Source organism: Leuciscus leuciscus (genome assembly GCF_965113295.1).
Source record: "Leuciscus leuciscus genome assembly, chromosome: 2".
Classification (NCBI taxonomy): Eukaryota; Metazoa; Chordata; class Actinopteri; order Cypriniformes; family Leuciscidae; genus Leuciscus; species Leuciscus leuciscus.
Genome location: NC_138726.1, coordinates 58,452,037 through 58,466,153, shown reverse-complemented (window position 1 = coordinate 58,466,153; position 14,117 = coordinate 58,452,037). Strand labels below are relative to the sequence as shown.

Genomic DNA, 14,117 nt, shown 5'->3' with positions numbered 1-14,117 from the left:
GAACAGATCTTCAGAATACTGCTAAGTGTATAACTGGAAAGTTTGGTGTACATAGGTGCTACATAGGCTGAGATGTTTCTACTGGAGAGTGACAAAAAAACGCAAAAAAAAATATTTTGAGAAAACGGCAGTTAAAGATTTAATAGTTCTAAATGAGATTTCGTCGTTAGCTTTAAATCCCCCTTTGGACATTCACGATTGGTTACTGATAGAAAGGAAATGCTCATATTTGGGATAGCGTTGTGCATGAGAATCAGAGCTTTACAACGATCCCGGACAGACTTCAGTGAACAGACGGATCTCGGCATGTCGCGATGGAATACTAACTTCCTGGTAAATTCGGGAGAAACTTACTGCCACAAGTAAACAAAATGTAATAAAATAAACATTGTAATGTATATTTTCAGCGTTTTCTTTATAGCAGCTTGAAATAATACATATTGAAGGAGTAAACTCGGCCAAAATCTCAAAACTGACCACTGCATGAAAAATCGATGTTTTTGCCTGCCGTGTCTCGCCTTAATGCAATTTGCGATAATAATAATACGCTTGCTCACGGGTTTAATTGCGGAGTTTCCTTGATAATCTCTTGTTAGAGGTGATGGAAAAGTGTAGGAAAGACGAGTTGTTGACAATAGCTACACACTTCCATATTCCCATTCCAAAGCAATCTCTAAAAAACAAGTTAAAGCCGAAGTGATAGATCGACTGTTTGAATTCGAGATTTTGAGCTAAGTGTAGGATGTTACTGAAGTAAGTAATGAGGAGGTAGAGACTGTCATGGCTGAGGCTGATGTCGGGGCAGTTTTGCCACCCTTTGAGCCCTTTTCACCAGGTACTTCCAGTTCGAGAAGGGAGGTACAGACGAAGGTGCGAAATTGCACTGCTCCATATGGAGGTAGAAGAACAAGCACAAGCCAGCCAAGCAGAGCTGGATCTGCATCTGAAGGTCAGCAAGCTCTTAATTCAAGCCGAGAAAGAAGTGAAGCTTCGTAAATTGGAGATTGAAGAGTCTGTGCAGCAGGACTTCACGTCGGTGAGTGATAATTCGTCTAATTCAGGTTCCATCACATTTGATGTGGGAAAATGCATTGGTTTGGTGCCGAATTTAGAGAATCAGAAGTGGATAGTTATTTTAACGCTCAATAGGTCTGCAAAGTTTTAGAAGAGTACTCTACCTTGCCTTTGGAAGATGGTCTTAAGTACGATGTAGTTAAATTGCAGACTTAGAGCAAGCTAGTGCCAGAGGCTTACATGCAAGTTTCAGAATCGCAAGAAAAACGCTACTCAAACCTCTGTATAATTTGCATGAGAGAAGGGAAATCTCTTTGACAAATGGTGCAGTTTTAATGAGGATGATGATTTTGTTTTACATAGGGAACTTATGATACTCGAGGATTTTAAGCAGTGTTTTCCTGAGCGGGTGGTGCTGTATTTAAATGAGCCACAGTGCTAGCGAACAAATTTGTGCTTGTGCATAAAACATTTTCAAATAGCAAGTGCCGAAAAGAGTTCCTTACCGAGATCTTTAGTGAATGTTCAGCTGCCTAATCAGAACAGTGAGAAGTCTAAAGAGACTTGTGACTGTTTTTACTGTCATAAGAAAGGATATGTGATAGCTGACTGTTTATCTTTGAAGCTCAAACCGGACTTTCAGAGGACAGAAGTTGCGCTGGTGACCTCTGTTAATTCATGCTTGTTTTCTGACCAGATAGACGAAACGCCAGACCCTTGCCTTTTCTATTAAAAGGGTTTGTTTCTTTGACAGGTAAAATGGAGGACCAGGTTGAAGTCCAGATGTTATGTGAAACATGAGGTGAACAGTCTTTTGTATTTGCTGGTATGTTGCCCTTTTCAGATCAATCGTCAGTAGGATCCAATAGGCTAGTAGTTTCAGTATTAAGGTTATGAAGGTGCCCATACACCGCGTTCATCGCCAATCTGACTTGGTGACAGATTCTGTGGTGGTAGGAGTACGTCCATCATTACCTGTGAAAGGTGTGTCTTTTATTTTAGGTAATGATTTAGCCAGGGGGAAGGCAATATACCTTACTCAGCTTAAGACCAATGAGTTGTTTCAGAAATACCCGAGTGCATTTCCTGCATGCGTTGTTTCACGTGCGTTGGCCATCCCTAAAGGAATGAAATCTTTATCTGACTCTTTCTTATGTACAGATGAGGAGACTGAAGAGGTTGTGGAAACCAAGTATTGTGACAATGGCCAGGTGATGGAAGTTGTAGTTGGGGATCCTTTATCATTAACTGTAACTCATGAAAAATTCATTGAAGCTCAAAATAATTATCCCTCATAGTAAAGTGTTTCAAATTGGCAGAGAACTATGAATTTGACATTGTTTCATTCTTGGTTAAGGGTGGTTTACTTCTGTGAAAATGGCACAAAATTAATACTATAGAGAACGAGTGGAGCATAGTAGTTATCAAGTAGTAGTTCCCACCGACTTTCGGCAGCAGGTTTTGTAATTGGCGCATGATCCCCTGTTGTCGGGACATTTAGGAATAACAAAGACTTATAACCCTGTCCTTCAACATTTCTTTTTTGGTATGGTCTAAAGCGCAGTCTACTGTAATATAGTATTGTAAGACCTGTCACATTTGCCAATATGCAGGAAAACTTAACCAGGTGATTTCACCAGCTTCTTTAATTCCAATCCCTGTGTTGGGCGAACCGTTTGAACATGTGATAGTGGACTGTGTGGTGCCTCAAATTCTAACTATAAAGTCTATAATCCGCCAACCAGTTTTTACTTATGATCATGTGCACCGCCATCAGGTACCCAGAGACTATTTCAATGTGCAGAATTACAGCCAAAGCGGCTGTTAAGGCTTTAAAGTCGGCATGAAATCAAATTTGACAAATCTTCTTTTTATATGTAATATTGTAGTGTTTATTATAAATGATTTATCTGTGCACTTCATTATTTTAAAAAAATTCATTTACCCTTATAATCTTTAATCAAATACATTACCCTTCCCTCCCCCCTCGAAACGACCTCTCTTCTCTTTCGGTCACGTGCCATGGCGAAAGGGTGCGGCCAGAGCCGATGAGGGTGCGGCTATCGGTGTGTCTCGTTTTGAGTCAAGTCAAGTTATCAGTCAAGTTCACCCTCGAGAGCATCTCGAAGTGTCCGAATGGTAGGCTATCTATCTTATCTAAATCTAGTTATTTACTTATCGGACACGTCGAGATGCTCTCGATGGTGAACTTGACTGATAACTTGACTTGACTCATCTTGGTTCGCGGGAGGCTTATATAAATATGGGCTGATTCCTGCCTGAAAATTTAGCTGCTCGTCCTCGTCGCCGGGCTCCTCAATAAAAAATACTTCATGGGAGGGTAACGGTGGGGAGTCCGGTGGAGAGAAATCCTCCACAACTGAATGTAAACTGGCATTCAAATCTGCCTCCATTTTGTTTGCAACGCCCAACCTCCAACGATCCAATCAATTCCCGAAGAACGAAATCAAGCCCCGCCCTACATTTTTCTCTAATTTCAGAAGCCGTTTCACTCGGATATACGTCACAACAAGGAAAAAAATGACAATCTCAACTTCCGTTTCATGCCGACTTTAACAGAGTTTTTCTCCACTTTAGGTTTACCAAAGGTCATACATACCGATCAGGGCAACAATTTAAATTTAAAATGTACATTAACAAAATATTACACACCATATATATAGTGCTTATCATTCCCAAAGTCAGGGAATGTTAGAAAGGTTCTACTAGACACTAAAAGCAATGTTGAGGAAATATTGCAAATAAGTGGGATGAAGGGGTTCAAAATGCCATAAATGTAAACAAATGTAATCAAACAAGCAGCAAAATATGGACATACATTGAAGCTCTGAAGTTTAATTTCTCTGTTTATTCGTTGAGTTGCAGTACACAGTCCACTCATGGTCTGTAGGTGTTGCTGTGGCTTTAGAAGAGGTTTGTTTGTCATTAGCAAAATATGAGCACTCGTCCTTGCGCTGAGAGTGAGAGAGAATGAATCACTCAAGTGCCACTGGACGTTACAGAACAGAAGGGGCTCAGCCTCAGGGCTGCTTGACTATCCGGGCCAATAGTAGAGTCAATATGCATGTGACATTTCAAAGAGGCTCCTTTGGAGCTGTAAGGGTGGTTTAACTACAGTGGTTGGCTGCAGGATTGCCAAATGACAAAAAAAAAAACATTATCAGTAAGATGGTGTAAAACTGTATCTTGTCTATTCCACTGCTACTAATACCAATGACGGAAATATGTACAGTTATAGTATGAAAATATATGGGAAAGCATTGCTATAGTGTGACGATATTGTTCAAATAGTTAGCACAGTATTTGGTCATGGTTACACTTGAATTGGTTACAAATTAGATGTATAAAATTGTATAAAACACAATTAATTGTACCCAGCATGTAGATTGCTAGAGAGAGAGAGAGCAATAGAGAGAAAGACAGAAAGTGTAGAGAAAAAGAGAGAAGGAAGGCAGAGCTCAGGTAGAAGGGAAGTGAAAGACCTCCAAGAAGAAGAGAGGAGTCAAGGACCCAAGGAAAGGACCCAGAGGAAAAAGAAGAGACAGAGCAACTGTTATAATCTACTTTTATCCCTTCCTTGACCATGTGACTGTAACCCAAATGTGAGACATTCAAGCTGACCGGCCAGCAGATTACAGCTTCCCCCACCGTACTAAAGGTGTGAGAACTAGAGGGTGACACAGGAGTGGATTTTCAAACCTCTCCTGTCCCACTCCCGCAAAAAAAAATCCTGTCCCATCCCAATCCCACGAAAAAAAACTGGGGGGAAGTCCGTCCCGTCCCAATCCCAGAAGAATGACTCCCATTCCCTCCCACTTCTTGAATCTGTCAGTTACAGTAAAAAATACAGATCACAGCATGCCCACCTTTGTTGAATAAAAATCCAAAATGTAGTTTTTTATGTTATTTTATTGAACTGAAAGCCATCTTAAACAATGCATACACATTAAATTACGCCGTCTTTCTCAACTCGTAAGCATTTTTTGTTTACTTCAGACCTGCCAGAAATGTATAATTAAATTTTTATATAACAATGTATAATTTTCCGACAGTAGTTGTTGCAGCGTGGCTTTCATGTCTGACTCCATTTTGATTATGCTTTTCGCGGCTACAAAGTGCATGGCGAAGCCGCCTTCTTTTTTTATTGGTGGTTGGCATTGGCATATCAACACGGTGCATTACCGCCACCAACTGTTATGGGTGGAGCACGTCATTCAGCAAACAGGAGAGCATAAAGATGAAGTGCAACTAGAATTGAGTTCAAAATTAAAATAGTTTATTTATATGAATGGTATATTTGTGTATAAAGTTGGGTATCATAGTGTTATTATGATTCCCGATCCCGCCCACTCCCGCTAAAAAATTTTCCTGTCACGTCCCAATCCCGTGATTAATAATGATTTTGTTTCCCATTCTGTGGGATTCCCGCGGGATTCCCGTTACCCTCTAGTGTAAATGTCAGCCTCTTGTGAAAACTAGCAGACCCTGATGTAAGCACATCTTAGCCTACAGTCCTTGATCCCTATCAGCACCTTTAGGGATTCCAAATGGCAAGAGTCTTTGTTGATTTTCAAGCCTACAGAGGGCATTGACAAGTATAATGGTAAATATAAAAAATATTTTTGTTGTCTTCAATTTTAAATCTCTTTTAAACGGATGTCATTTGCATTGAAATTCCAACAGGTGTGAGAGTGGCTTCAATTTCCAGACTCTTTTGGTCACTATATTAATTAGAAAAGGCAATTAGGCATTGCTAGAGTCTTAGCATGAGTATATTCTCTCTGTCTGTCTCTCCATAGCCTCTTGGCATCTCCGGCAGGATTCCAATCCAAGGCTGACAGTGACATTTGCTCCTCTGTTTGTGGCTCTTAAAGAGCAACAGTTTTCCATTTGCTGTCTCGCGTATTCACAATTTCCATACATAGACTGACATGGAGAAGCCTTATGCTCCAGGATACGTGTGTGTGTGTTTATTAGAAGAATGTAGCCAGGCTATATTATAGCAGTATGCAGTATTATTATTATTGTTAATAACAAAAATGTCATATGAGATTTTTATTAAAGCATTAAAATGAAAAAAATTAATAAAAAACTTTAAATCTATCAAATGTTTTATAATGTGAAGTTTCAGTTAAAGCATTAAAAAAATTACAATAATTTTTAAATAATTTTTAAAAGAAAAATATTAACCTTCAAGTCTATAAATTGCTTGTTTATACCTGCCCTGGACTCCTCGACCCAGATAGCATTCCAAGGCTTTGGAGGAGAAACATGACTCTACTGACTCAATCAGAATCTAATGCCAGCCATCACATGCTCCCAGAACACATGGCCCAGAATGGTGGGCAATCGTGGCCTTATGGTTAGAGTCAAACTGGTAACCCAAAGGTTGCAGGTTTGATTCTTAATACTGGCAGGAAAAGACTGAAGTTCCCTTGAGCAAGGCACCTAACCCCCCATGGCAAAATGGCTGCCCAGCGCTCCAGGTGTGTGTCCACAGTTTCCAGTGTGTGTGTTCACTACTCACTCCTCCAAATGTGTGTGCACTAACTTGCTTGGGTTAAATGCATCTGGCCAATTCCGAGTATGGGTGTACTTGGTATCTGGAAATTGAAGCCACTCACACACCTGTTGGAATTGCATTTGCCTAGATGACACATATTAAAGCAAATAGCATCCATTTAAAAGAGATTTAAAATGGTAAAAGAAGAAGAATGAAGGACAAAAAAAATATTATTATTGATTACCGGTAAATATTTTTTTTAACCATTATATATGTTTGGCCTTCCAATTCATGTCACATAATAGTCACTTAATAGAACTGAGCCAGAACACCGCAGGCACATAGTGTTCTCACGCAGGCAAGGGCACGGAGTTCCTCTTTTAAAATCATCCCAGTGCAGTGTTGAGTTGTGGAAAGGTCCAGTATCAGTGCAAAAGGTAATTTCTTTTTAGATGTTTTAGATGTAATGTGACTGAGAACTGCATATTTAACCAAGCGTAACATTTATTAGACTGATATTTTAGATTTGGAAGACATTCTTTGCCATGATGTTCTTTAAACACAATGGTGTTTACAACCTATTTTTCTTTTAATCAAATTGAGTGGTACACCTGAAAAGTAAGAGGAATTGGTGACATTATCTGAAAAGGAACGGCGGAGCACGTGATTACATTAGATGGCTTGTGATGTGATCATAGTGAATGCTAGAGGTAAAAATAGCGTAATGATGATAACGATGTGAGCTTGTGAGACACTGATCTTTTTTGCATACCTGACTACAGCATAAGATCCCACATCAACAGAGAGATTCAAGAGAAGTTAAGAAACAGATTTGATGCAACTTTTTTTTTCAACTGTTTTTTTTTTTTTTTTTTCAGAAAAAAGTATATTGATGCTTTTTGACATTTGCTTTTTATAGAAACCTGAAGACACAATGGCAATGGATCAGCAGTGTCTTCAGAGAAAGTGGAGAAGTTCATGGAGAACAGCAAGAGAGGATGAAAACATGAATAATGGAAATGGATGGATGAATATGGGCGAAGAAGAGTACCACCGGGAGAATCCAGTGGAGGAAAATGAGTGGTCGGAAGAAGAGGAGTTGCAAGTACAGGCATATGGAAGTGAGAAGGCTGTTGATGACTGTGATGGATGTAGTGTTTGTTTTCCTTTTATGCATGTAAACAGTGACAGTGACGTTGTTATATGTACAAATAATTATAAGGCAGGTGATGAAGAGTGTGCCAATAAATATGACAACAACAGTAATGTAGAGAATGCTGATAAATACGACAACAAAAATAATGATGAAGAATATAGTAACAGTTTACCTCTTAGGTCTACAAATGGTGACGGCTCAGTTGCTACATGTAAACATATAGATAAAGGCACTGATAAAGCTCACAATAAATATGATGACGATGATGATAACTGTTTTGCAGCTGCCTCCGTCAGTACCGATGACATTGGAGATTCTGAAAAAGACTCAACTTTTAGAGGTTTAACATTTAGAGATGAAGAGCAGCAGATGACAGACTCATCAGATGAATATGATGGACATTGCAGTTTTGAAGATTTTGATGATTGCGACATGTATCCCAAGAAGCTATACTCCGATCCAGCGTACCCAGGTGCGGTCTTCGAGGCTCTGGAGAACATGAAGTTGTATTCTGTCCTCACTGACTTGACCATCTACACAGAGGATGGACATCAATTCCAGGTTCATTCTATTGTCCTGGCTGCGGTCAGTAACCTTATTCAGTTGAGGCTCAGACAGAAACCCAGACAAGAACAGATTATCGCATTGTGTTTGGGGCCTGAGGTTCATGGTTCAGGGTTGGCAGCAGTGGTGGAGTTTTCCTATACGGGGAAGATCAGCATTCTGAACAAAGCAAATATGGAGTTGGCCAGGACTGCAGCTGTTAGCCTTGAAGCTCCGAGAGTTCTGGAACTCTGCACAGAGGAGGAACAAAGAGAACAGGACAAGGCAATAGGGAAGAAAGAAGGTAGAACATGTTTTTCTGCTGAAGAACATATGAATGATAATCTACAGCATATCAGACAGCTGTGGACACAGAGAGTGGGATGTGATGTGGAGCTTGAAGCAGAGGGAAGAGTGTTTCATGGTAAGACATTTGTTAATATGACAGAGGTTTAAGTTTCCTAAGCATACATTAGATGATGCCTTCATGTTGTAGATATGTAAACATCACAGCATTAATTTGATGCCCTCTGCATTTGCGAAACTGCTCGTAAACTTGTATTTATTTCCCACCCCCATGAAGCTCACCGGGTGCTCCTGGTTGCCAGCAGTGACTATTTCAGAGGCATGTTTACCAGCGGTATGAAGGAGAGCAGGCAGAAATTGGTGTCTCTGCAGTTAGTCTGGGCTGCCAAGTTTGAGGCACTCCTCCACTACAGTTACAGTGGGGCTCTTGCTCTTGGATGGGGCTGCGTGTTTGATCTCACCTGTACATCTCTTCAATTACAGTTTCAGACTGCCTACTCACTATGCCTTAACTTCCTGGAACAAGAAATAGATGCTTACAGCTGCCTGGACGTTGTATCTTTCGCAGAGGCCTATGGGATGTCCGACCTACTTGCACTTGCCAATAACTTCGTCTTGAGGCACTTTCAAGATGTGTCCATCACTCCGAAGTTCCACGATCTTCCTGTAGAAAAAATTAAGAAATACCTTCAAAGTGACTCCCTCTACGTTCTCTCTGAGTTGCCTGTGTTCAAAGCAGTCATGTCTTGGATCGAAGCCTATCCCAAACAACGGGTGAAACTCGCCAGGGAGCTGATGGGGACCATCCGCTTTCCTCTCATGACCTTTAAGGAGTTCAATGAAGTCATGTCTGTAACATCTTGGCCTCGAATTGTTGACAAAAATGTCTATAAGTCTATCTTTAAGGAGTTCTTCTCCAGTTCTTCAGATGTCCAGTCAAATATCAGGGTCTACATGCCTAAAGACACTATAGTCCTTGTTGGGGGTGAGAGGATCAATGATAATTTAGACAAACATAGACCCTGCAGGGAAATGTGGTTTAGCAATTCTTTGCAGAACCATGTCGGATTGGTGAAGAAAGTAGAGTGGAAAATGCTGGGAACTTTACCCGAGAAACCAAGATTCAGTCATGGAGTTGGGACGATAAGGGGGAAGCTTTACGTAGTTGGTGGACGGCATTATTATGGCAAAGCTGATACAATGAAATGCACCTACATGTAAGATGAAATATGAGGCTTTTTCTGTCTAACCTTGTTCAAGTTTACCCCCTCATACTATGGACTACTTGTTCAATCTCTGATCTAGGTATGATCCTATCCAAAACTCCTGGCAAAGGTTGGCTGATATGCATGAGAGAAGAGGCAGCTTCGCTGTAGTGGTCCTGGATGGTAAACTATATGCTATTGGAGGAGAGAGATACTCGGGGGTCAACATGGAGAGTGTAGAGGTCTACTGCCCCAACACAAATTCTTGGAGGTTAGTACAATAAATAAATAGCACGCACAACATCAGCTGTTGTTCTTGAAACATGTCTAGCAGGTAATTACACACCAAACACAACTGCAAACTCTAAACCATGTCTGAATGTTGTTTAAGACCGAAACCCCAGATCAAACCCTTACCCTTATATTTGATTTGTTTACGGATAAGGGTAGGTGGCATATTTAACTTTGAACAAATGAAAACAAGCTTGAGATTGACAGATGCACTGTACTGTCTTAAGGTCTAATTCTCACAAAAATCTTTCCAGAGGTTTGTGTCACCAGGAATTGACAGACAGCCAGGTTAATAACATTACTTATATGTCTTGTATGTCTATCCCTCATATCCTCATTAAAGGGATAGTTCACTTTGAAATTCAATTTTGGTATGTGTTAGCTTACCTCAAGGGCATCCAAGATGTAGGTGTCTTTTTTTCCGCAGTAGTTTCAATTTTGATATTTTTAGGTCAAACCGTTCTTGTCTGTCAGTCATATAATGCAGGTCGATGGTCACTGTCTCAAAGAGCATGCACAGAGTCCAAATTAAAACAATTCCCCATCGTCCAAATTAAACAATTCCCCATCGTAAGTACACATTGATGGCCTAAGACACGAAACGAGCAGTTTGTGTGAGAAAACGAACAGTATTTATATCGTTGTTACCTCTTGTACACAGCCACGTCCAAGTGATCTGAGGGCGCGGGCGGGTATAGATATATACAATAGAAGTCACCTTGGCTACTGCAGTTCATTGGAACGAAACCGTAGCCAAGGCGACATCTAGTGTATATATCTATACCCGCCCGCGCCCTCAGATCACTTGGGGTGGGGAATTGTTTAATTTGGACGATGGGGAATTGTTTTAATTTGGACTCTGTGCATGCTCTTTGAGACAGTGACCATCGACCTGCATTATATGACTGACAGACAAGAACGGTTTGACCTAAAAATATCAAAATTGAAACTACTGTGGAATAAAAGACACCTACATCTTGGATGCCCTTGAGGTAAGCTAAAACATACCAAAATTTTATTTCAAAGTGAACTATCCCTTTAAGCACTTTCCATTAATATTAGGAATGTTGTTTCAGGACTAACAACAATGTAATTCTGAATCATGTCCTACTTCACTAAATAACTTTATTCAGAGTAAGCGTTAGGTAGATTTAAATGTCATAGAACATATTGCAAATGTATAGCAAAAGTCAAACTCTTTCTAATAGCTTGGTTATAATAGTGAGCAATGTTGGTTAACCTGGCCCTTCTCTTCTTAATTCTCTACTTCTCCAGTTTTGTCTGCCCATTAGACCAAGCTCTATGCTGTCATGCAGCCAGTGTATGGAATGCCACAATCTTCCTATCCGGGGGCTTAAACAGCCAGTACCAATGCCTGTCGTCTATGATCCTTTACCACCCAGAACGAGGATCCACTAACCTGGGTGAGATGAGAAATGACAGAGCGCTGCACTGCATGGAGACCCTGGGTGACCGTCTGTACGTGGCTGGTGGGGTTTTAAGCGATGCTGATGGCCATCTGGTAGATCAGTTAGGCTGTGAGGTCTATGACCCTGTGGCCAACTCCTGGAGTGCCATTATGCCAATCCCAGTGCCTCATGTTGGGTCAGCATCAGCTGTCTTAGAGGGGAAGGTCTACGTAATCGGAGGCTACTGCCATGCTAACTACAAAGATATCAAATTTGTGCACCGCTATGATCCTGCAACAGCACATTGGGAGAACATGAGCGTGACACCAGGCCCGAACACATGCATAGCGGCCTGTGTGATGCCCATACCTATTCACCTTAGAAAGTAAGAGGAGAATATCCTGAATACAATAAATTATCAATACACTAGGGCAGCACGATTAGGGATGGGACGATTACCGGTTTCACTATAAACCACGATAAAATGCACTGACGGTTAGTAATATCGTTTAAAATTTAATTATCATTAAAACCGTGTTTGATTATCGCGATTTTAGATCCTGTTCAGCCAGCAACAGTCTGACGCAGGCGCAGCGCGCAATGTTTTTTTATTATTATTATTCAAGAAGGAATTGCGGAAGGCAGTGACCGTGCTCGGGAGATTTTTCTGCCTTTTAAGAGAACCAATTCTGAGGTGTGGTCATATTTTGGCTTTAACAAAAGGGAGTCCTGAGGGAAACTTAATCGAGGATGGTCACCCTGTCAGCAGAACATGCACAAGAAAGTAGCCGAGTCGTCTTGTGTGACCATCACCGACTGTTGTATAGCGAACGCAAGGCAAGTTAACTTTGACCTCAATACCAAAACTACGTCTGGGAAATAATTGGGCATAAAATGTTGTTTTAAGTTGAACTATTTTATATCAATCACTTGAAACAAACGTGAAGCTTCCGCAAAGAAAAGTTCGCAGCAAGTGGCTTTGAGCCAAAGACGAACGAACAAGTTCAAACAAGACTATGTGACATTTAAGGGATAATAATTTATATTCATTATACACTTATTACACCGATTTTTTTTTAGCACATAATTACGGGGACATTGAATTGAGATTAATGTTTTAAATCTTACCTGTTTATAAATCCATTATGTACAGCGTACAAAACAATCGTTCAGACAAGATGATCACAACAATATTATCAAACTCTGTAAACAATAAATCAACTCTGATTTAATTTTCAATACAATTAAAAACGGAGACGCAAGACGGCAAGTTGTATTTGAATGAAACGAGAGAGCGCGTCCATTGTGATACATGGTGTAACGTCTGTCAGAGAGTTTGAATACTACCCAGATACAAGACGAAATGAACTGTTAGTTCCACCGATACTTTTATAGATGTTTTCTCTCAGTTAAGCGCACACTTCACATACATGTCGAAGAGTGAATGTTAAAAGGGAAAATAAAACACTCTAAAACACGCTACAAATCAAAGTGGAAGTAAACACATTATAATAAAACAACGGTCTGCAGTAGAGCGGTCATCTTCCTCTTTGCGCGAGCATTCTCACTCTCACTGTGCGTGCGCGCTCACATAAAAACAGCATGCATACAATAACGTACGCCATAGAAGTAGTTATCTTAAAGGCACATCAACATTCATGTCATGAACACTACTTAACACAGGGCGGCCGTTACAATGGATGTGCGCGGTGTTATAATGTGTTGCTATTGACGACCGTCATTATAAGGAAGGAAATGCCACATAATAGAATCTTGCTTTAAAAAGTGCATAGAGCTGCTTGTTTTATTTGTTGTTTGTTGATTTTCAAATATTAAACTTGTTGAAATGTCTTCAGTGTGACCATCAACTCTTTTTGAAAAACTTTAATCTCGTTTTAACAAAACCGTGATAATATTGATATAATCGTGATATTAAATTTTCATACCGTCCCATCCCTAAGCACGATATGTCATTTTTGAATCAATATCGCGATGTGCGCATCCACGATAGTCACATTGCAAGATGTGTGATGTCAAGTATAGGGATCGTAGTTGATCTGTGATCCGTACAGACCAACTGCCCCCCGGTTCGGAACGCATGTGATTCGCAGTTTATTTGCAGTGTTTTACCATCATGGAGTGAAAGTTTATAATTTGCATGTGTTTTTAAGTCCTGGCACTTTAAACATAAAACACAAGACGACTGGAACTTGCGCACTGTTTTCTGACACAAAGTCACGCAGACAGAACGTGAGCACCGAATTCAGTTCTATTTCTCTTCTTTTTGAGCTTGAATAAACACTGTCGGTTATGTGTTGTAAACAATTGAGAAAGAAAACTAATGTGTATCATTATATTAGATCCGTGCATTTTGTCTCAAAGTAACGGCAGCCTTATATACCCGCAACTGTTTGTGTCACCAATGTTAATCAAACAACAAAAGAGAAAATTACTTTTGCAGCTTTAACGAAGATAATTTGTATTAATTATATTAATTATATTTAATTTACACAGTGAAGACTATGCAGTGTTTAGTTTACATTTGATTATTCAATTTCGGTACCTGAATACGTTTAAACTAAAAAACATAAATCACTGCTTATTTAATTTTTATCTTTGTTCTATTTTATTTATCTATGCTTGTAATTTGTTTATTATTTTCTATGCAG

At 40.0% G+C, this 14,117-nt stretch overlaps 1 protein-coding gene across 1 annotated transcript; it reads left to right on the top strand.

Moving 5' to 3' along the window:
• The first annotated feature begins 322 nt into the window (after window positions 1–322).
• On the top strand, window positions 323–11,883 carry LOC309493201 (kelch-like protein 33). The gene is made up of 6 exons (XM_082162332.1): window positions 323–1,036; window positions 7,458–7,659; window positions 7,978–8,661; window positions 8,821–9,760; window positions 9,849–10,019; window positions 11,315–11,883. Exons 1-6 carry the CDS (start codon window positions 794–796, stop codon window positions 11,835–11,837), a joined length of 2,763 nt encoding a protein of 920 aa, XP_082018458.1. The 5' UTR covers window positions 323–793; the 3' UTR covers window positions 11,838–11,883.
• Window positions 11,884–14,117: the final 2,234 nt, after the last annotated feature.